The sequence below is a fragment of the Protopterus annectens genome, chromosome 8.part0 (genome assembly GCF_019279795.1).
Source record: "Protopterus annectens isolate FY-2018-M chromosome 8.part0, PAN1.0, whole genome shotgun sequence".
NCBI lineage: Eukaryota > Metazoa > Chordata > Ceratodontiformes > Protopteridae > Protopterus > Protopterus annectens.
The window spans coordinates 1,361,625,611-1,361,649,807 of record NC_056741.1 but is presented as its reverse complement, the minus strand read 5'-3'; the positions used below and the strand labels follow the sequence as shown (position 1 = coordinate 1,361,649,807).

Below are 24,197 nucleotides of genomic sequence, written 5' to 3'. Positions count from 1 at the left end.
CAATTCTGGCCACTTTCCAAACTTCAGGACAAAATCATCTGTTAGACACACTGCAGAAATAAAAATGTTAGAAGTGGCACTAGCTTAACTCTGATTTTACTTAGGAAGAAGCCATTACGATTGTCAGGTCCTGCTGTAGCATCCACTTTTTAGATACCCTTAAGTGCAGAACCCCTTTTAACTGAAGGATTAGTTGCCATCAGAGGGAAAGAGGAATAAATGCTGAAACTACAAAAATATGGACTTCAACTAAAGAGCAGGTTGGATGTTTCCCAAAGATGAATGAATGTCTAGCAGTACTGAGATGGTCAGTTAAGTGGGCCTAAACACAGAGATGTTATTCACATCACAAATTATATCAAGTCTCCCATTTCCACTATGAATCTGAAGAGCTCACTAAGAGGACTGGTCACTGGAATTAACATTCAATCCTCCAACATAATAAACTTTCAGACTGAAACAAATAACTGCATTATTCCCAGCTTATTGTCTTGTCCAGAGGCAGCTTGAGAACCAAGCTGCATAACTTGTTTTAGCCAAGCTAGAGCTATACAAAACAGTTATATTTTGTCTAGTTTGGCTTTGAGAAGCTCTTTCTGAAAAAGTGATGCAGGAAGGTAGGCATACATCAAACCAGAGTTAAGAAAAGAACATGGTGTTCAATGTGCAGGTCCCTGGTGCTAGGGATATCTGTCTGCTGGGGGAATTTTCCAACATAATCCGTTATCCCACAAGATGCACTGAAGCTAGGAATAGGTTTGTGCTGGTCTGCTCACTGCCAGATTAACAATGCTTTCCAGCTGAGCTGATAAGATGGACATTGCATCTTCCTCCCTGTCAGTGTACTGCATCCCTAATTCTATCAGTTCTGATCTAGAGTGGCAAAGGCTGAAAATTAGCCTGAAAAGGCTCCAGTACACTTGCAACTGCTCTCACCTCTTTCAAACTGATTTGAAGAGGTTTTTCTATACAGACTAGTAGCTCTGCATTAACAGGTGTCTGAAGTGAACTCTCAGTACATAGTTTAAAGAGTCTGTTTTCAGTTGCTATGGAGGGTGGGAGGCGGCACAGATGAAACTTCCTTAAAATGTTTTGATCCTGCTATTAAAGGAACACCATCTGCACTTAATTTCAAGACAGTATGACATCTGCTTCTGTATCTGACTTAATACCTACTACTGTTCATCTTCTCAGTTACTGAACAAGCAACCATCAGGATGCAGGAGGGCATGTGCCCCTAAAAGCCTTGAGGTACTGCTTTGCTGTTATCAATGGTAATGAGTAGAATTCCTTCCTGAATACTTGTATGTTTTCGGTATCAAGTTAAAGTTCATCTGACTGAGTCTATGGCAGCACCAAGGGAAGTTCCTGTAAAGAGTTTAGGCTGCATTTTTATAGTTTATAGTTCAATCCAAATACTGGAAAATACTGTCATTACACATAAGTATTTATTCATCTTTGTTAACGGGGAAATTCTAAGTACTCATTTTCAGAGGGGGCCGGAGAGAAAGTCCCACAATAACAACAATGATCAGCTCAAAAGATAAAATTAACAAAATGATTACCAAAGTACAAAAATGACTGCTATAACAATAAGCATAATATACTGTACATACCATACTAAAAAGGTGTCGTAAGAGTTCTTAAAACTGCTACTATAACGTAGTTACCTAAGTAAGGAGAAATGGTTACATGCTGCTTCCTCATGTGAGCAGATACTGGAGTCTTCTAAACACTCCTGGGGCTGCATACAAGTCAAACTTGACAGCAGTAAACTAGAAACTGAAATAGGCTACTTCAAACTTTAAATACATTTTGTAAGAAGGCCTTTGATGGCTTGGATACTAACAACCACCATCAAGTGACAGAAAATCGGGTACTCCCTGACTTGAGAAAACAGACAATGCATTATCGCACCTGCAGTTGCATCCGTAAATCTGACTTTCAGAAAACCTGGAATACTAAATTATACACCAGAGACATCAGACTTTTCTGAAATGGAGCAAATCTACCTAGTTTGTTCCATGGTCAGTCTGAAACGGACTATGCCAGCATTTATTCATTTGGGCTGCTATGGTATGCACTGTGTATGGTACAGCTCTGTACTTAAATTACAAGGGGCAGTAATGAAGTGCAAGCTGTGAAATGTTTTGGCCAAGAATTTCAAATCAAATAGATTAATGTATCCTCTCAAATATTTATTATCCTCATCTAAACAGAAACTTAGTCTATTGGCTTTAAGCATCAGCCATGAACACAAGTTACTCTTAAAAAGGACAAGACTTACCTTTGCTGACTAATGGCTTTTGCTCATGCCATCTTTTCACTGTAACATCTTTCAATACTTGTACTTTTAAGTCAGTATCAATACAATACATCTCTGAAGTATTTTATTTTTGACACCAGGAACTGTTTTACCAACCAAAGAGTCTTCGGTTCTTTTTCTAGCCTATCTTCACTTTTCACTGTTATATGCTCTTCTCAACATATCTGCTGCATGGAGATCCTTGCCTGGTCACTGTATCATTAAGTAACATCCTCTGCAATCTCTCAGGTGCCTATACAAAGTTCCTGAACATGCTTTGGAAGGGTTTGTAGTACACTTCCACCTGGGATATGTTTATTACAGACATATTCCTTGAACTTCTCATATCCCTACACCATTGCTGACAGTAGATTTTCCATCTTGGCACATCTCTTCTGAGTAAATATAAATGCTACTGGCCCACAGACAATTGGTACATTCTTTTAGAATATTAACACCTATACCACGCTGACTCTCATCTACCTCTAACATAGCTAACATATTTACATCCCATTTTAATATCAGTGCATCTCTAACTAGCTTTCTTTAAAACTGAAGTCTATTTTAGAGTTCCATCCCCCAGCTTTATTTTGATCTAGCAGTATTCTTAAACAGATCTCTCAATTAGGTAATTACTAATCTTGCAAGACATTTATCATTCCTAGAAAACGCTAATGCCCATTTGTCTTCTGATCTTGGCATCTGCAATACAACTTGGATTTTTTTTCTGTCTTGTTCCATACACTATGATGTTAAAATATCACCCATTAACTCACTCATCACTCCAACCTTGCATTTGTACTTCTTTAGTTTGATATAACCATGTCAATCTATTTGACTTATTTGTCTGGCCTCACACAAATATATTATTTATGCTTATACTACCTTCCAAGCTTTTAGTTACTTAGAAAGCAGCTCTTTAGAACATGTTGATTGCTAACGAAATACCAAACCCAAGTCTAAAGGACATGCGCCTACAAAATGGCATATTAAATGCAAACAATTTAGACATTTGCTCATCTAGTCTTTTCAGTCAATCTTACAGATAACTAAAAATGTCAATTTAGTCTTCAATACCAGTGTCTATACCAGTCACAGTCACTCTATTACCCCCAACTGCTTGCTTCTCAGTTCCAATGTTCTAATTCAGTCTTGATCACCAGTGTGTGCAGCACATATGTTCTTCCGAGTGCTTGCATGGGCTGCCTCCAGGTATTCTAGTTTCCTGTCACACATGAACAAAAGCAGTCCCTTTCTGAAGGTCTTCATTTCAATGTATTTCCCTTTCTGATGTAGTTACTGTTCCATTAGCTCTAATGTAATCTGTACTTTACAACAGAGAGTCTACGTACAACAGAAAATGAGGCAACCTATGAAATTTCGCTGAATAACCCTCAGAAGCATTTTCACTACTTGCTAAAAACAGAGACAGAGGCTGCCTCCTAGGGTTACAGAAAGGGAGGGTGTAAAGGACAAACAGGCTGTGATCATTAGAATTAGAACCATAGCACCTACGTAACTGGCACACTGTATAGTTCTCGGTACTGAGGGCTCCTCATCTCAAAACTGAGTAGCAAAAACAAAGCTCTTCACTCTGTAACTGTTGCAAAACAGCTACATATTTAGTAAGTGGCTTGCTACTACTGCATTACTACAAACAAAGTGCTTCAGCAGTTCAGTCATGACTGAAAACACAGTATAACCTTTCATTTCTGAATGCAGGTACTCCACTCTCGACACCAGCACCTGCTGATCACTCCTCCCCAACATCTTGTACCCAAGGCAGCTGCACCTCCAACAAGGATATTCTCTACTGCTGTTACTTGGTCACACGGTTGGGGGGAACAGTCTGCTGGCTGTTAGACTTTTGTAAATAAGTCTTCTATTACAAACAGTTTACTTACTGGGAAATGTCTAGATTAGCTGGGAGTGGAAATAAGAAAAAAAAATGGTTTCACTGTAGTTCTTACCCTGCCTTTCTTCCCCAGGTCCTCCAGAAATATCATTTGCAGGTTTAAAAAAACAATATGTCTGAAATTGCCTTTGTCCCTCAACATCCTCTGGGTATATCTCAGCTATCAGCCAGACATACCTCCCTCTGGGCTACTGCAGAGGAAGCTGCCTTAGAGGTTGCAACAGTATTGTACACACATTATCAGGTTCACCCCTATTCTGTCTGAAGTTGTTAATTTATCCCTAGATTACTCCTTAAGTCTTCTACATTTGATTTTAAATTGAGCACTGGTAAGGTGTGTGATGATGTGAGGTATTGCCAGCTATGCCAGGAGAAGTAGGGCAGTGGATGTGTAACATATGCAAGCACAGCTACCTGAAATTTAGTAGATTATGTTGTTTGAATACCAAACTGATTTGTATAGATGCTTGTGTTGAAAATGTACCAACAGTGGGACAGTGGGTCCTGACTGTATTGCAACTGAATTAAATAAGTTTATGTTAACACAAGATACTGGAAGAGAAGAGGTTAAGCTCAGCTCCAGCTAACTTTGGAAAATAGGAAGAAATTAAATTACTGGGCCAAGGCCATAAAGATGTTATCTCACAGTTTTGAATGAAACCGGAGATGCAATGTCTGTAAGAAGCATTGTTTGTTAGTCTCTTTAGGAGGAGTAGAAGTTTGTAATTCTCTTCCAACTTCCAGAAGCTGCACCAGATCTGAGCAATGGTCTTGTGTGTGTATTATTGACATGTAGGTGCTAAATCCTGGCAATTTCTAGCAATGGGGGGTAGGGGAGGTTGCATGGGAACCAGAAGTCAGATGACCCAATCTATGCAATGTCATTCTGTACAGAAATAATGCTTTAATATTAGGTGAGACAGAAGTCTCAAGGCAGTCTGTTTCTTGGAATCTGACACAGAAGGATCCCTCACCCACTTCATCTTGCCTTACTCTATTAAGTAACTGTGTGAATCTTTCCAGCTGTGTAATTTTTAAAATTTCCTGTGCAAACTCTGGTGTTTACTGTAAATATACATTTCGTATTTTCATGCTCTTTTATTATTAAATATATTTAAACTTTTCATTGTGGCTGGTCCTTTAGAGAATATTTTAACCTTTGAGAGTACTTATATCTGTTGGTGACACTGTGGCCACTCCTGAAGTGTGGCTGTTTGGTCAACATTACCATTTGTATTAATATTAATTTCACTCAGTATAACTAGGTACCCTTGCAAGAGCCTCAGGTAGTTGGCTTTGTAGTGTCTGGTGGCAGTGATAACTACCTTATAGGCTGGGCAGAAGGGACCAGAGTGGGTAAATCTGTGCCAGCCTTTCACAGGTGTGTGTGTGTGTGTGTGTGTGTGTGTGTGTGTGTGTGTGTGTGTAAATCAAATCTCACAGTCTGTGTGTGTCAGTTACTTGCAGCAGGGACACAGGGCACTGGTATCACAGAGAGGGTGCTGGAGGACTTGGCTTCAATAGGACTTAACCCTATAGCCGTGCTACGGGGGAGCCTTACTAGGGCCCTGGATAGAGACAGATACAAGTAAATCCAGACCCTGGATTGACTGTGTTCCCTGTTTGCTCTTAAGGGAAACTGTTCTTGATGCAGAGAGGTCTGCATCTGGAAATACTATGTATCCACTTGCATTCCAAGTGAACGTCCCTCTCCAGTGTCAGTGGTGAGGATTCAGGCTCCTTGATTACTGGCCCAGAGTGGGGACCTCACAAGGTGCATCGACCATATAATGCAAAGCTTTGATGGACATGCTCCTAGACATTTTAGATTAAGAATTCTAGGCTACTCAAAGGCTAAGCAGTTAAGGGCACAATTTCTCATGTTGCCTGTCCTCAGGATACTGATAATATAGCAGGATGTATATTCAAACTATAATGATATGATCTATCAGAAATTGTCTTATACAGCCTATTTGTGCTCTTTGACACTGCAGCCTGTATATCAGGATACTAAGAGATGGATAACACAATGCCCTTAAATGTATAATGACAGGCCATTTTGACTAATTCTTCTGAATCAAGTTTTGTTTTGGGGGGAGGCTCTCCAGATGGCTATCTAAAACACTCCTGCAACATGATCAAGCTTCATCACCAAAAATGGTATCTTCAAGGAGGAACCTAGTGACAGCATTGCTGAGGCCAAAGTCTGGTTCAAAACTGTGAATCTAAATAAATGATCCACACAAATTACATCTCTCCATCTCAGAACAATGGCTATGGGAGCTCTTTTCAATTCATCTTGCTCTGCAATGGCAGTGATGGCAATAATTTAGCCTATTTATGGCTAATGAAAAGGGCTTGAGTACTTGACTGGTAATAAAGCAGAATTCTAGATGGCAAAGTTACTTCAGAAAAATAAACATCTGAGGACACCTGTAAACTTGGACAATACTTACCATAATAATGTGTTGTATACAAAAGCTTACTCACTCCTACAGCCTCAATTTCTTATCTCAGTCCTAATTATTGTTGATGAAGTGCTGTGTCTGAATGCCAGAGTGCCGCAGTGTCAACAGCTGTAAAATTAACACAAAACCCATATCAGTACTGTTTGTACAGTCTCTGAGGACAGCATGATACTGAAAACTAACCCTGCTACCAAACACTGAGCGTGGGAAAAGTTGCTTTTCCACTGTGCAGCAATATCAGCAGTTGAGAGCTCTTTGCATGGAGATCGGTGGTAGGTTCTCCTCATAAAACACAAACCTTATAACCCTAAGCATTATGTTGGAGTATCCCATAATGACAAGCACTTTGAGTCCTGTGTGAAGATAGTTGAAGGCTGCCAGCCTAGCCAGATAGAATGTTGTAGATAATCCTGTCATTTCTAAATATTAATATAAGCCAAGGCTTGTTCTCTTAAATGGGAAAAATTGTGTTAAATGTGGAACTGCAAAAATGTAACAGTGCACTTTGCTGTAACAAAGCTGATAAGTTAATACTTGGAGCAGAGATGTCTAGATAAAGGCATTCTGCCTATTGTTTTGAAGCCAGAGTTAATGGCTAGAATTTGCATGTATAATTTCTTTTATTGCTCTGGTTCCTGACCAGCTGCAAGGTTATTAACCTCTGAGAGTCTGTTAGCCTGGGAACCAGAAAGAAATTATGTAATCTGAAATGAATCAGTGGTACTGCGTTATCACTTTAAGGACAGAAAGAATGAGAGCATTACAGCATTTGTCTTGAGAACATCCAACTCACCACTCTGCCTGTGTCTATATGCAAGTATAATTTTAGAACTGTTTTCTCTCTTAGAAATAGCTAGGAATTAGGAAGATTAGACTGTGTTTTTGTGTGTTGATGTCAGAACTTTTCTACTGTATTATTTTAAGTATTTCTCTACGATCTCCGAACTCGACTAGCACCGTGTAGTAAGAAGTATTGCCTTGGGTTTTTTATTTATTATTAAACATTTTTGAACCTTTCAACTGTGGCTGTTTTGTGTAGATATAATTTAAGCTCTAAGGAGTATATTGCATGTATATAGTGACACTGTACCAAGTCACTCCAAATAAGTCTTGACTGTTTGGTTGCACATACCATTTGGATAATAATACTGCACAGTACAATTGGACACCTTTTCATAAGGGCCTTTGAGTAGCTGATAAATATTAGCTGGGTAGTGGCAGTGATTTATACAGTCTAGTCTAGGTAAAAGGGGCACAGCTGGAGAAAGTACAGTTTTGTACCTACCATAAATGTAGATGTTCGAGGATCCACATTGCTGCAGTCCTTACTATTGGGTAGTCCGCTGTCCAGTCGGCCCGAATACCAGAGTCAGGGCATTAGACTGACGCCAGTACGTCAGGGTACTAATGCGCATGACCGACGTCATATCCTCAGTCTTTTCTTGCCCCAGATGTCAGAAGACCCTAAAAAGACAAGGCCCAAAATACCTGCACCAAGCATATGTACAATATATACAACAAGATATATACAAAAACATCAGCATATAACCACACCTACACAACCACCCCTAAACACAGAGGAGAAGGAGGGTGTGGATCCTAACATCTACATTTATGGTAGGTACAAAACTGTACTATGTTCTTCGTTCCACATTGCTGCAGTCCTTACTATTGGGTAGAATCCCAAAGCAGAGGTAAGGGAGGCTGGCAAATCATAAAGAAGTAGGAGCTGACAACATGCCTTGCAAAACAGCTGTGGCAAAACCAGCCCTAGACTTAGAGTAGATAGGAAGGTGATAATGCTTAGAGAAAGTATGAACTGAACTCCAAGTAGCTGCCTCCAAAATATCCTTAGTTGCCACCCCCCTTAGAAATGCTGTTGAAGTGGCAGTAGCCCTAGTGGAATGAGGCCTAATCCCAGCTGGAATCTCCTTGCCATGATGGGAATAACAAAATGCAATGCAAAACCCAATCCACCTAGAAATAGTTTGTTTTGACACAGGCTTGCCCTAAGTAATTCAAAGCAAAAGAAACAAACAACTGCTGAGACTGCCTAAAATCCTTCGTCCTGCTTAAATAATAACGCAATTGCCTGTGTACATCTAAAGTGTGCAAAATCTTTTCCCCTTATTTTGGGGGTCTGCATAAAAGTAGGCAAATGAATAGTTTGGTTTAAAGCCACACTAGAAACCACCTTAGGCATAAAGGAAGGATTAGTACGTAATGATACCCTATCCTTATGGAAAATCAAAAGGGCTCTACTGCCATAAGGGCCTGCAACTCAGACACCCTTCTTGCAGAAGTAATAGCCAACAGAAAAGCAGTCTTCCATGACAAGTATTTCAATTCAGCAGTAGCCAGGCTCAAAAGGTTGTAGAGTAAGTTTTTCCAACACAAAATTGAGATCCCAAGCAGGAGTAGGAGCTCTAATGGGGTCTTATATTCTTTGCCCCTCTAAGAAACTGCTTGAACAAAGGATGCGAAAACAATGGTGGGTCACAATCATAGTGAGCTGAAATTGCTGCAGCATGAATCTTAATGGAAGAGAAGGACAAACCTTTGTCCAATAACTCAGTAAGATATTGAAGAGCCACACTCAAATTAGGCTCAGAAATCTCCAAATTCTTTGCTGTACTCCAAAATAAAAATCTCTTCCATTTTTCATGTGACACTTTCCTTGTACTAGGTCTTCTAGCTTCCATAATCACATTTAAAACTTGTTGAGGAAGTTGAGACCTGCTGTGTTTCAACACAGAATATGCCAGGCTGTTAGATGAAGAGAGTGAAGCTTGACATTGAGCAGATGACCGTCCTTCTGAGATAACAAATGAGGAATCAAAGGCAAAGGCCATGGAGGCTTCCTTACCAGACTCCTTAGTAGTGGGTACCAGTGTTGCCGAGGCCAATCTGGAGCTATCAAAATCATCCTTGGCTTGTCTTGTCTGACTTTTAATAGCACCTTTGGAAGAAGAGGCAGAGGTGGAAAGGCATACACATGAAGGTTTTTCCAACTGAAAGACAGAGCATCCACTTTCCAAGCTGTGTGATGAAACCCCTTTGTGCAAAACTTTGGCAGCTGGTGGTTTAGTGGAGAAGCGAACAGATCTATGTCTGGAGTTCCCCATGACACTGTCAATTTCTGAAATACATGAAGATCCAGTTTCCACTCGTGGGGATCCATGATTTGTCTGCTTAACACATCTGCTAAGGAGTTCTGTGCTCCGCAGAAACCTTGCCTGAAGAGTTAGTTGCAAGCTTAGCGCAGTCTCCCATAAAATCATTGCTTGCCTGCATAGAGGATAAGAATGTGTTCCCCTTGCTTGTTGATGTACCACATGACAGTTGTGTTGTCTGTTAGAATCAACACCTGCCCTGGAAGAAGTAACTCCTTGAAAGCCATTAATGCAAACTGGACTGCTAACATCTCCTTCATGTTGATATGTAGATGCTGTAGTCTGGCAGGCCACTTGTCTTGTATCCACTTTCCATTCAGATGAGCTCCCAAGCAATGTCCGAGGCATCTGTCGTTAAAATCTGACTCGCCTCTGGCCGGGTCACAGAGAGTCCCTTGTTTAGGTGACATTCCTGAGCCCACCACAGAAATTCTTTTTGAAGGCAAGGTATTTGAATGACAGTGTCCAAATCCTGGCAGTGCTGTGTCCATACATTTTTGAGATACCATTGTAGCTTCCTCATATGCAGTTTGGCATTGGGAAGCACCAGAATACAAGATGCCATGAACCCTAATGCTTGAAGGACTGTCCTTGCAGTCAGCACGGACTGATGAGATAGTTGATGGAAGTAAAGTGATAGACTCTTTTGTTTGTCCGGGGTTAAAAAGGCCATCTGGGCTGCTGTATTCAGTCTCACACCCAGAAAGCACATGTCTTGAGAGGGTACTAGACTGGACTTTATTTCGTTCACAGAATACCCTAGGCATCTTAGCACTGCTATAACATATTCCAGATGCTGTAGAAGGTCTTCCTTTTCTTGAGCCAGAATCAGGCAGTCGCCCAAGTAAGGATAGATTTGAATTCCTTTTAGCCTGAAGTAAGCTATCACTGAGCCAGAACCTTTGTGAATACTCTGCAGTAGATAAGCCAAAGGGCAATGCAGAGAACTGATAATGAGAATTTCCAGCTCGAAAACGCAGATACTGCCTGCAACTTAGTCTTATAGGCACATGAAGGTAAGCTTCCTTGAGATCTAAAGTTACCATCCAGTGATCTTTGCCCAGCAGAGGTAAAAGCTGTTGTAACGACAACATCTTGAACTTGGGAATGTGCAGATAAGTGCTGAGGATAGATAAATCCAAAATTGGTCTCCACGTGTCCCCCTTCTTTGGTACTAGGAACAAATAAAACCCTAGGCCCCTTTCTGATACAGGGACTGGCTGAATGGCCCCTATTTGGAGTAACTGAGAAATTTGCTTGTGAGCCTCTGTCCTTTGTGGAGGAGGAACGCCTGGCATGCCTTTGAAAGGGGCAATGTATGGAAATAAAACCTGTAACCGTGGTGAATGATATCCAACACCCATCTGTCTTGAGTAATTAAATCCCAATTTTCCTTGAAAAGAGACAGTCTTCCTCCCAAAGGAGCTGCCAGACGAGAATCTACTGGCAGCTGAAAAGGCAGGTCATTGGGTCTGTTTACGAAAGGACTGACCCCTGCCCTCACCAGAAGTCTGAGCAGGTGAACTCCCTGTTCTAGGCCTAAAAGAACCTTGAGCTCTGCCCCTACCACGCCTAGACCTACCCCTAGACTGGGAATCATAAGCAGGATATGTCCATCCCTTAGTAGGCCAATTTCTACTAAACTTCGCGGCTGCACCTGCAAAAATCTTTAACAGTTTGCATAGACTTAGCTTTGTCCTCCATCTTCTTTAAAACTGCTTCTACAGGCTAACCAAACAACACATCCGACTGTAAAGGAGCATCCAAAATCCTTGTCTTAACATGCTCAGCTAAATTCTGATCCCTCAACCAGGCATGCCTGCGAAGAACAGAACTAGTGGCAGCCACCCTCGAGGAGGCCTGTACAGCATCAAAACCACATTGCAAGGAATGCTTACCCACTTGTTCAGACACATGAACTAAATCCAGCAACTCTTTACACTCAATACCTTCCACCAAAGCATCCACCTTAGATTTCAGTTGTGAAAGGAGATAATTTTGATATTTAAGCATGTGAAACTGACAATTCAACGCCTCATGGCTAAAGTGGAAGAAGTATACACTTTCTTTCCCCATCTATCCAAAGCCCTTGCCTCTTTATCAGTGGGAACAGGGTTTTTAACCACAGAGGCCTTAACACCTTTAGGTCCCTGAGAAACAGTTTCGGTCTGCCCTAGGACTCTTAAAAGATACTTATGAGCTTCAGGCACCCTATAGTACCTAACAGGTTTAACAGGAGCAGGAGGCAAAGAAACAGGGTTCAGGGAAGCCTCTGCAAAACATCTTCCACCACATTCAACACAGGAGGTATAGCTAAGGGCCTATGCTGGGGCAAAACAAGAATTCCCTAAGCCTTTCCTGAATCAGAGTAATCCTGGCCTTCCCATTTAAAGTGCTCCCTCATGGAATGCAGAGTCTCTGAAAATGAGAAATCCTCAGGAGGAGAAGCTGTAGGAGTGGAATCATCCACATCAGAATCAGAATAAGGAGGAAACTCCTGCAAATCTTCCGCAGAAGACTCAGAAGCCTCTGAACACTGTTCAAAACTATCAAACTCCGGGTCCACCCTAGGCCTCTTATCAGGAGGAGGCATAGAACCTCTAATCATAGTAATCAAATCTTCTGCCATTTTAAGCATATGTTTCTTAGGCACAGAACCTGAAATGCTAGGAGAAGCCCCCACTGAAGCTGAACTTGGCCTACCTCTCAAAGAAGTTTTGGCAACAGAAGGAGAGGCTCTAACTACCTTGGGAAGAGAGGGAAGAACAGGTACCTGAGAAGCCCCTCAGCCTGGCCTACCTCCTGAGAAGGCACATCCTGTAACAGTAAAGTCTCTGCCTGAGACTCCAAAGAAACTCCTGGCAAAACCTCCGCTCCACTGAGTTCTAAAGAACCGACGTCCGGGACAGCCGGTTCATCAACCCTAGGCTTCGCTGTTTTGTCCTTGCGCTTCTTGGACGGCGGAGCATCCGACGGCATTTTATAATTGCAACGCTTCCCAAACACTAACCTGGCACAGTCTAACCGCTCTTAATAGTGCGCTTGTTAAACCTAGCACAAGAGCGCAACCAACAACGCCGTGCTCAGGCCCTAAACAAGGAATACACAAGGTATGGTAATCCCTATGAGGTATCTGTTTCCCACAAGAAATACAGTTATTTACTTTTCCTGACATCCGTTAAATACTGAGGCAAGAAAAACCAAAATGTTCCCAACGGGTACTTAGCCAACTCTGATTCGGTCTGAAACTCCGCTCGAAATATTTCAGAACGCCAACCTGCACTCGCAAAACTGCTTCTGCATCGGACCATGCGGCAAAAGACTGAGGATATGACGCCGGTCATGCGATTAGTACCCTGACGCACTGACGCCAGTCTACGCGCCTGACCGACGTCAGCCTTATACTCTGGTATTCGGGCCGACTGGACAGCGGACTACCCAATAGTAAGGACTGCAGCAATGTGGAACGAAGAACATCCTGTGCTAGCCTTCCCCAGCAGTGTCTGTGTGGTTGTATAAATTCTTATCTCAAAGTGTGTGTGTGTGTCAGCTACTTGGGCAGGGACATGAAGCACTGGTTGGACAGAGGGTGCTGGAGGTTTTAGCTTGCCCAGTAGGCTGAGATCTGGACCCTATAGATGTGCCAGTGGAGAGTCTTGCTGGGGACATGGAGAGAAAGGGAGAAACCAGCCCCAGGCTGACTGTGATCTCTGTGTGCTCTTAAGGGAAATTGTACTTTATTGTGTATTTATTATCCTTTCCGTATATGGACGCCCCTTACTGGTGTTAGTGGTGAGGATTGAGGCTCCTTGACTGCTGGGCCAGTGCACGGGCGTCACATCCTGACCTGAGCCTCTTTGATGTAAGATGGCTAGCTCACCATCAATTAGCAAACAGTTTAATCCTGAAACAGTGTTAGGCCTCAGATCTTGTGTGGTGGGCACTGAGATCTCGGGACAGGGGACAGTGCATCCCTGGCTTCCACACTGGTGTTGGAATCCTGTGGTTCTTGCACTGTTTTTTCTCTGGATGCTTACCTGCAGCTCTTGGTTGATCAGCCTGATCACAGGGATCTGTGGTTTCAGTTACCAGGTCAATGAACAGAGGTACTCTGAGCCAAAGCTGTCCTCCCTGGTTTAGCCCTCAGGCCCAGCTGAAGAATGTCCAATGGATGCACATGTTGGGGCTCTCACCTCAGGGTCAGGACATCAATCAGATGTATGATGATTGGTGGGAGCCTGTGAAGCATCTACTGAACTGCATCATTAGGGACTTAGTTCTGAAGTCTAAGGCAGGCCTACTACAGGCCTCTTCCCCAACACCATGCTGTTTCTGGGCAACATAAGATCCTGCAATAGCTGCCTATCCCCAACATGCACAACCAGTCTGTCATGTGCTTGCCCTTGTGCAAGCTCACACTGAGGAGTGTGTGTGTGTGTGTGTGTGTGTGTGTGTGTGGGGGGGGGGGGGGTCTTGGTTCTTCACTGCCTGCAGAGTCCACTGAAGATACAGATCATACTGAAATCACCATTTCTGAGACACGAATGATGAAGCCACTTCACCCTTCTTCAGCTTCCCATTATATGACTAATAAGGACCAGACTGGACAGGTCTCTTACTACTATTCTATCAAGAACTGCTTGAAGTTTCTGAGGAATAAGCCTGAAGAGCTCTGTGTCATATCTCCTAGAATGTCTTTTTACAGGAAACATGTTAGCAGCCTAGAAGCACCCACATTCCACCACATCAGCTCCACAAAACAACCAACATCTTTTAAAGGTCACTGCCAGAGTGGGCAGATCATTTTGAAATTACTGTTGCTGACTTCTGCTTTCTCACTCTAGCATAGGTCCCACAAACCACTCCATTTCACTACCATGCTGTCATAACAAGAAGGCTGTATTTTGGGGAAGGATTTTCACAGAGTTTACTTCTCTGCTACACTGCAGTTATGGTGTTAAAATACTAAGTAATATTTTTTCAAGGTGAATGTGATTCAAAAGGTGATGGATAAGTTATAAACACCTCCTAGAATATTAGATCAGTGGAGGTCTTGGTGAGACCCTATCAGTGGTTTCCACAGACAGATACTGTGTGCTTGTGCCGTAGACTATGCCATCAACTTGTCTAGGCAAAGTTACCAGTGTCTTCCCTTAAAGGAGAATCTTGGAGGAGTTAAGGAACAAGAACATGAATAGACATATGGGGCATATGCTCTCTGGCCAGCCTTCCTAGGAAGTGGTCAATGACATCTTTAAGAAGAATCAAGCTCTCATCTCTGCCAAAGGCCAATTCCAGCTCTCTTTCTGTTATACTTTGTTGGACCCAAAACAGGAAGAGATCTCCTCTGCATTTTCTTAGTCCCACAAGTGTCATGCTGTATATTATACCTTCTAGTGAGTAAATGTGTGTTGATCACGTTATATTCAGACTTGAGATAAAATCTCCCCGGCTTTTATAGGGGTGGATGTCTAGATTAATGTCCCCTGCTTAAGTTATAGACAAGCTTTCTTTAAGCAGCTAGGTTTGAAAAATAAGACAAAATGAAGAAAAGCATGTAAATTTTAATTTTCTTGTATTTGCAAAGTCAATAGCCATTTTACCATTAGCAAATTCTACCAGCAGGAGATAAGATTGTTTACAGGTGCCAGCAATTAAGCATGAGAAGCTTAAGCAGCATGCTCGGAGTGAAATTTATAAAGATTATTTCATGTTTCTGCTTTTTCTTTCCACTACCAACTGTTTTTATTTGGAGATGAGCTATCTGCAAGTACAATTAATCAAAAGACGTCTGAACACTACATGTTGAAAGAAATGTACAAGGTAGAAGTACATCATAATTAACATTAACGATACACTGATTACCCCTTCAGTGAAAAATAAGTGAAAGCTTAAACTGTGGGAAACAAGTCATACAAATAGGTGCCTATCAAGCAGCTTTATTTATTTAGTGCATTAACATAACACTGCACAATTTAGTTTATTTAAAGGCAGCCACTGCACTTTATTCGTAGGGTAAGTGTTGATGCTTACTGAAAGCATGCAAGTTATTTTTCACACCTGGGAGGGGAATAAAGACAAGAAAAGTACAAACAGTAATTAGTGTAAGTGGGAACACAGTCTGTAACATGCACTTCGGCATGACCAATCTTAATTTTAGAATACATAATATTTGTGAGAGCAGTCATCAATTTGTGTCGGCTGCTCTTATACTGAAGGGGGTAAACTCTTTTTCGTTTTGAAACTGTACAATGTTTTGGAGTTTGCGGTGCATTAAAAGAGAATGGGAATTCTGAAATTTAGCAGTTGTTTTGACTAAATGTTTTTACTGAAGCAAGTCTTGAAAATGTGACAGGTTCAAATGGAGCCTAGAAATAAGCAAATGTGTAAGAGATCAGTCTACCAAAACAGTGTGTGCAAGTAAGCTAAAAGTTGGAAACACACATTCAAAAGAACAGTCATGTATATAAGGTGGGAGTAATAGCTTTCCATCATAATGGCTACTTTGTCCATATTACCAAGGAATGTAAATGGCCCTACAGATATAGACAAAAACACAGAGTATTAAACTATATTAAGAAATGTAGGGTGCAAAAGCAATGTTGCAGGAGACACGTTTGGATAGAAATGAGCATATGAATTCGACAAAGAAAGGATTTTGGGGGGAACATTCAACAGAATATCAAGGACAAAGCAAAAGAAGAAGAATACTGACTGCTGAAGAGGCTCAACATAGTGACAGAAAAGGGAAATATAGTAGATTTCTGTTATTAAAGGGTTATTAGCAGGCAAGACGGTTTACAACAGCAAGTGTTTATATTCACTTAAAACTGCTGCTATGGAGCTTAAGACAGTTTTAGGTGAAATTAACAGCTTTCAGCAGGTAATATTTATGGGTAGATACTAGAACTTGATTTCCAATAGTGATGACATATCTGGTGGACCTAGAAGGGAAAATATAACAAAAGCTGGTAGATTTTTGAAGAAATACATGTGAATATTTGGTACCAAAGATGTGAATTCAGTAGTAGGAACTCTGATACTATTTACATATTATATCCCAAGGTAAAATAACTGAGCTAGACTGGACATAAATTATATTTCACAACAGCAAGCATATTTAATTGAAAGGTTTGACACATCCAATAACTATTTCATATAACTGCTTCAAGAATAAGAAAGATATACGGTAATGAAGTAAGCATAAGGCCCTGCCACTTTACTATTTACCCGTTTAAAAAAAAAGAGAGGAATTTAAATTAGTAGAAACTCTTCTGAGAATTATTAGGTAAGGTGGAAAATTTTCCAGGAATGTACAGGTAGTGAGTGGGATAAAATGAAAATGGTGTTCAAAAACAGGGTAGAAATAAAACAGAAAGAGATATGGGAAAGAAGTAATATGGATTATTTAGTAGGGCTAACAAAGGTTAAAGTATTGCAGAAAAAGGGGAATCTCACAGAACAAAAAGAGGAGCAAATGCAAAGTGCCAAAAAGAAAATAAGGGATTGTTATGGATTATATGCATGCATTTAGAAAGGTTGATGTTAAAAAAAACATGTTTGCTTAATCATAGCTCCAGAGTATAAGAACATTTAGCACAGCATAGGCAAGAGAAAGCAGAAAGGGCTGTTGCCAAACTTAGGGAGCCTATGACAAGAATAACCAGAGATCCTATACAAGTATTAAAGATATTTTCAAAATTTTATGAAAGTTTGTATCCAGCAGAGGAACATGGAAACCAAGAAAAGGCACCAATGGAAATATTTATGGATTTCCTATGCCAACTTTAGAGTAAGATGAGACTCAGCAATTAATTGCCAAGACAAGAGACCAAGATAAAAACATATATAACAAACAGGAAAGCTTCAATGAATAGATGATATTCCTGTGGAAGTTTAAAAGTTGGAAGGGAAGAAAGTTAAATATCTGGAAGGTTTTGAATAACAGTATTTCAAAAGGGAGTGTGTGTGTGGGGGGTGGGGGGTTACTAGCATCTTGTAAGAAAGTTGTGGTGGCAGTATTACCCAGAGTGAGTAAATACCTGTTATACCCACCTTCAAATAGACCCATGACAATTCAAACCATGATTATAAAGTGTTTATGTCTATATTAGTTAAGAGAATGGCAAAGATGTTGTCAAAATGGACATTTATTTGCTTGGGCCATGCAGTACCCCTTTTCAGCGAAGATCAGGATGAGAAAAGCTTCACAGCTCCATATATAAGACAATTGAAAAGTTTTACAGCAGTACATACCAGAAACATAAAAATCAGTTATATAGTAGAAGGAAATAATAAGAATGTGATAAATATATTAAGATACTATGAAGTAAAATATGTTTAAGACCATTTTTCTAAGTACACATCTTATACTGTCCATAGTGACTTACTGTACCAAAACAGAACAGTAGCTTTGAAGGAGAAAAGCAGAGACCTTAGCAGATGAATTGAATAAAAAGTACAAGGAATTTTGCAAAGAATAAGGAAAATACTAAATGGACAGTGGAAGTATATGACACACAAGAGTTCGGTAGATTAGAGTGGGCTCTAGGTGCAACAACAGTTAAGTAGATATTATGGTACGTGGATGATGTTGATGACGAAGGTTCACCCAAGAGACTAGCTGCAGCCAGTTACGGAACAAGTGAGATTTAGTTGACATTTAGAAGCATTTATGCTTGTCAATTGTCTTAATTTGGGAATTTGGTTTACAGAGTGAAATACCTTTCAGCAGATTAAAGAAGACTGGTTGGTGTATAACACTTCAGAAGAGAACTGAAAGATGGAGACTTAGTTGAATGAAAAAGGATATAATGGTCAGTTGTAAGTTGGAGGTAATAGAGATAGTTTTGGAATTCCAACCAATTCAGCTTTCTTAGTGCAGTACAGTGGTGAGTTTTATTAGAGTGGTTTGTTGCAAACTTGGCCACTTTGTTGCAACACTGTGCAAGTGTTGGTAGCCGAGTAGTGTGAAGGAGGCATATAGTACATTGGGTAAAAAATAGGCAGTTCCAGTGTGTAGTGAACTTTGATTAGTATGGAAGGATTTGCTCTTTACACATTTCCAGGTTTTGGATTTTTTTTTTTGATGGTGAGCTGAAACATATAAGAAGGTCAAATTTTATTGAAACCTCAAGGAGTTTATCATTGGGGCATCATTTAGGCACATATGCTGGGCACAGTATATTTTAAAGTTGCCAGTGTTGCAGTTTCATGGGGTGAGAGCATCAGCATGGTCTTTTCAGAATTAAGTACAAGTTGTTTAGGCAAATGTTCAATGGCAAAGAGTTTTGGGTGACGGTTTGGAGTTCTGTCTAGCGGGGGAAGAACAGTTTACAGTGGAGTCATCTGCATTTTGAAAAATGGTGGGCAGCTTAGAAGACCTGTGCAAATAGTTGATAAAAATACTGAACAACAAGAGGAAAAAAATGCATCAATCTGATGTGGAAGGGAAGCAAACTTTTGACAACATTAATAGAACAATGATACAAGAGAGAAAATGTAAGAAAACACTGCTATTGTTTGTGGGTCTTGATGCACAGAAAGCATTCAATAGCGTTGGCTGGGAATTTATTAGTAGGGCAATGGTAACATTTGCATTTACTCGTACAATAATAGGTTTAATTATGTTAATAAATGAAGAGTCAGAGGCAAGAATTAAGGTGGGAGGGTTCCTCTTATACAAGCTGTGTTTGAACAGACAGGAGCAAGACAAGGGTGTCCTCTTTCCCCTTTGTTATTTGCTTTATATTAGAGTCACTGACAAAGAAAATAAGGTACTCAAATTCAAGGATATAACTTGTATGGGTATCAGGAAAAGTTAGCTTTATTTACAGATGATGTTTTGAACTTGATACATCCAGAAAAGGACATCTGTGTGTTGTGGAACATTCTGAGACAGTTTCAAGTCCTTTAGGGATATAAAATGAATGAAGATAAATCAAAGGCTACAACAGCAAACTATGTAGCAACACATGAACTGGTTCAGTAATACCCATAGTTAAGGAGTCTCCCATCCGTTAAAAGCATAGAAAGATGGGCAAAATTTTGTCCGTCGTTTTAACTGTAAAGTGAACTACTGTACATGAACATGAGAAGATCAAATTACTCTGGTACATGTGCACACAAAAACTGTAAAATATGAGGAACAAATGTGAATTGCAAATGTGCTGGGGGAACTGCTGTCCTCTTGCATCCCGAACTTTAACCTCCCAGCACTACAAAGAATGTATTCAAATACAAACCTTACCATTTAAAAATTCCATGCTACACCTAACTCTTCCCAACTACAGCAGCTTCTAAAACAATATCTACATTAGGGGAACCATAAACATGAACATTATAGCAAATGTTTTCCACTAGTGTTGTCTCAGGCCCATTTCTTCTTAAAATAAATATAGAGCTTCATTTACCTGTATGCACATTTCCTTTCCCAGTTTCTTCTTGCTGTTAAAAAAAGACAGAGGGAAATGAGAAATTATGAAGTCATCTGAGACAGTTTTACTACTTTCACAGGATGAGACAAACAAGATGGTTGATTATTCAGCACAAATGCTACATAGTTGACAAACATTTTGCTACATGAAAAAGAAAAAGAAGTTATGTACCTACCATAACGTTCCATGTTAGTTGTCTTCTTCTCGCCTTCTTTCTTGCTAGTTGGGTTCGGAGCCGATCCACGGCTCCGACTCGGCCATCTTCAAAAGCTTGAGAGCGGTTTACTGGCTCGAGGGCTCCCCATATCCCATGATGCCTGGCGCTAGATACCCAGATCTCGTTTGGTAAGTCTAACCGCAGACATAAAAAGGAAGGAATCCTATCCTATAATGCATAAACCCTACCAGAGAGGCTACTAGGCAGAGAGGAATAGCCAGAGAAGACTCAGCCAGTGAAAAACCATAAGGAACTCTTCTCGGTCTACTAGAATAGGGGGATGGAGGGTGGGACGCAAGAAAGAAGGCAAGAAGAAGACAACTAACATGGAACGTTATGGTAGGTACATAACTTCTTTATGTTAAGTTGTCTATCTCGCCTTCATTCTTGCTGGTTGGGACAGCATCCCTAGCACCTAAAATCCTGGGTGGCTCATCGGAACAAACTCTTCAGAACAGTGGAACCAAAATCAGCTCTGCTCCTGGAAACCACATCCAACTTATAATGTGAAATGAAAGTATGTGGGTTGGCCCACATAGCCGCAGCACAAATAGATTCCATGGGCAACTTAGCCTGAAAGGCCACAGAAGTGGCTAAAGCTCTGGTGGAGTGACCTTTTGGTTTAACAGGCAATTCTTTATTCCTCAGTTGATAGATAAATGTGATGATAGTAGTAAACCACCTGAAAAAGGTTGAATAAGGTTACTTTTAAAACTGGAGGACCTTGTTTACCCTCAGCATAGGAAAGGAAATGCTGGTCTGATTTTCTGATGTCATTAGTTCATAGGTTCATACTAGGCTATCTGCCCTAGGGCATTTATAAGCCTAGCCAGAGTGTGTTTGGCTTTCGCCACCCATTTTAAATTAATTTTGCTATGCCCTTTTTCGAGGTTAGTATACTGTGCCTCTGTCTAACAGTGACACAGAAGTGATACCCGGGGTAAACCTACGATCTCCCATCCACTCATCAAGATTCCTCTTGAAGAGAGTCAATGAGGGACTCTGCCTAACCTGGACTGGGATTTTATTCCAGAGTGAAGGGAGGCTCTGGGTTATGAATCTGTCCCTCCAGCATGTCCTATTTATTTCAGTGCTGAGGTTCTAGTCTCTCGAGCACGTAACTCGGCACAGATCGCCTCTGAGCAGGTGGTATGCCACTGAGTAGAGCTGGAGTTTCTTTAACCGGGCAGCATATGGCATCTGTTTGAGCCCTTTGATCCTCTTGGTGAGGTACTTTTGGGGTCTTTCCAGTTGCTGCAGGTGTCTGGTAAGGTACATCCCAAAAGGGGCATTGTACTCAATTATGGGCCTGATGAGGGATGAGTAAAGAGGCACGATGACCTCCCCTGACCTAGATGTGAATCCCTTCAAGATTAGGTGGGCTATATAAAATGTTTTTCTAACCACTTTGGCCACGTGGTTGTCAAATGAGAGATTGCTATCAACTTGGGTCCCCAGGTCCCTAATTACTTCTGTACTTAATGGATTACCACCTATGTGGTAATTTGTGGGCACTTTGTTTTTGCCAAAGGGGACGATTATACACTTTTTGGCGTTTAGCTTGAGGCCATGGCTCTGGCACCAGTTGTCTGTTTCTATGAGGCCCTTTTGGAGGATGCTTGTGTTGGCTGGAGAGTCTATTATGGCACCCAGTTTGCAGTCATCTGAGAACTTGCTCAGCCACAGTCCTTCCATGTTGGCCTGTACCTCCGAGAAATATATACCGAACAAGAGAGGTCCCAGGACTGAGCCTTGTGGGATGCCACTTGTAACTGGTTTGGAGTCTGACATGGCTCCAGCAATTCTAACCATGTGGGTTCTGTCCTTGAGCCAGTTTGCAACCCATCTAATGACATAGGGGTTTATATTTAAGCTGGTGAGCTTATCTATAATGCCAGAGTGGGGTATTGTATCGAAGGCTTTTGCGAGGTCCAGGTAGGCTGTGTGGACCACCTTCCTCTCGTCAATGGCCTTGGTGACTGTTTCAAAGGAATCAACCTCGTCAATGGCCTTGGTGACTGTTTCAAAGAAATCGACCAGGTTTAAGAGGCAGGATCTGCCCTTAAAGCCGAACTGGGTAGGATCCAGTGTCTGTAGGTCCCCAATATCTTTATTTATGAGGTCCATGATCATCCTTTCCATAGCTTTGCAGACCAAGCTAGTCAGGCTTATGTTGCGATAGTTTCCAGGATCCGTTGAGGCACCACCTTTGTGGAGAGGGACCACTGTTGCTGTACACCACTCTTTGGGTACATATCCTGTAGTAAAGGCTGAGATTGAACAGTAGTTTTATGTTTGGGTTTAGCTCTTCGTGGAGTTCATGTAGGACGCAGCCCGGGACACCTTCTGGTCCCAATGATGCTGTGTTTTTTGCTTTGGAGAGGGCGGCTCTTACCTGAGCATCTGAGATGTCAGGGGGGCAGCACTCTGCTGGGATAGATATTTGCCCTTTTGCTGGTGGTGGTGGTGGTGGGGGTTTGAGCTGAACCTGTCAGCTAGGATGTTGGCAATGTCTGTGGGTTCGGTGTATTTTTTGTCATTTTGGACTAATTCTGAGCATATCTGGGAATTCCCACATAGTTTCCTAACATAACTAAAGAAAGCCTTGTGATTATCCTTAGTGTCCTGTGCAATTTTTCTCTCGAAGCTGGCCTTAGACGATTTTATGAGTGCCTGTAGTTTTTGCTAATACTGATCAGAGATGCCTTCCCTTTTTGGGATTTTGCTCTATCATGTAGTAGCTTCCTCCTTCTATTGTATAGTTTGTTTATGGCTGGGGTCCACCAGACAGGACGTCTGCCTTTGGAGGATTGGGTCTTGGTTTTATCTGGGATTGCATGATCCATGCATTCCTGAAGGTGTTCATAGAATGTGTTTATAAAGGATTCTGCGGTCTGGGCCATATTTTCCACAGGCCCGGGGGCTTTGAAGGATTCCACCTCGGTTTTGAGGAGTGTAAAATTTGCTTTAGAGAAGTTTTTCACTGTGGTTTTCTGGGCAGGGGGTGGGGTTGGGATGTGAATATCCAGTGAGATTAGTTTATGGTCTGATCTTACCAGTGAGGGATACACTTCTGGTCTGGAGCATAGAGTCCCCATGTTGGTGATGATCAGGTCCAGTATGTTTTCCCCTCTTGTGGGAGTGGTAACAAGTTGTTCCATAGCATTTGAGTTTATAAATTCTAGGAACCCTTGTCTATGTTTGGGTAGTTAAATTCGCCCAATATAATGGTGTTTGGAGAGACCTTCATATTTTCCAGTGTTCTCAGGAAGGCCGAGTGGGGTTCCTGGGTTTGAGAGGGTGGTCTGTAGCAGGCTATAAACTGGAAGGCAGTTTTACCCACTGTTAGTTGCACATGGATAGTCTCTGATGCTTTGTGCTGTGCCACCAACCTGGAGGTGTGGGTATCTTTGATAATATTGATACTCCCTCCTTTTGTGGTTCGTCCAAGTTTTGGGGCGAAAAGCATGGTATGAGGTATAACCTGGTAGTGCTGGGGTGCTCTCGGAGCCTTGAACCAGGTTTCTGTTACTGCACAGATATCGATGTTCTCCATGCTAAGGAGAGTTTAAAGTGCTTCTTGAGGTTTAGACTTCTGGCGTTGAGTAGTATTACTCTTAGTTTCTTATCCCTTGTGATACCTATGGAGGTGTGTTTGTCTTTTGAGCCTTGCCTAAAAAAGG

The 24,197-nt window shown here is 41.3% G+C and overlaps 1 protein-coding gene across 2 annotated transcripts in view; it reads right to left on the bottom strand.

Annotated features, from left to right (window-relative positions):
- CENATAC (centrosomal AT-AC splicing factor) overlaps positions 1-24,197 on the bottom strand; it is a 484,230-nt gene that overhangs the window by 79,305 nt on the left and 380,728 nt on the right. For both annotated transcript variants that reach the window (XM_044080937.1, XM_044080938.1), the window contains one exon: positions 20,274-20,307. In XM_044080937.1, coding sequence (XP_043936872.1) covers positions 20,274-20,307 — 34 coding nt within the window. The remainder of the gene's footprint in view (positions 1-20,273; positions 20,308-24,197) is intronic.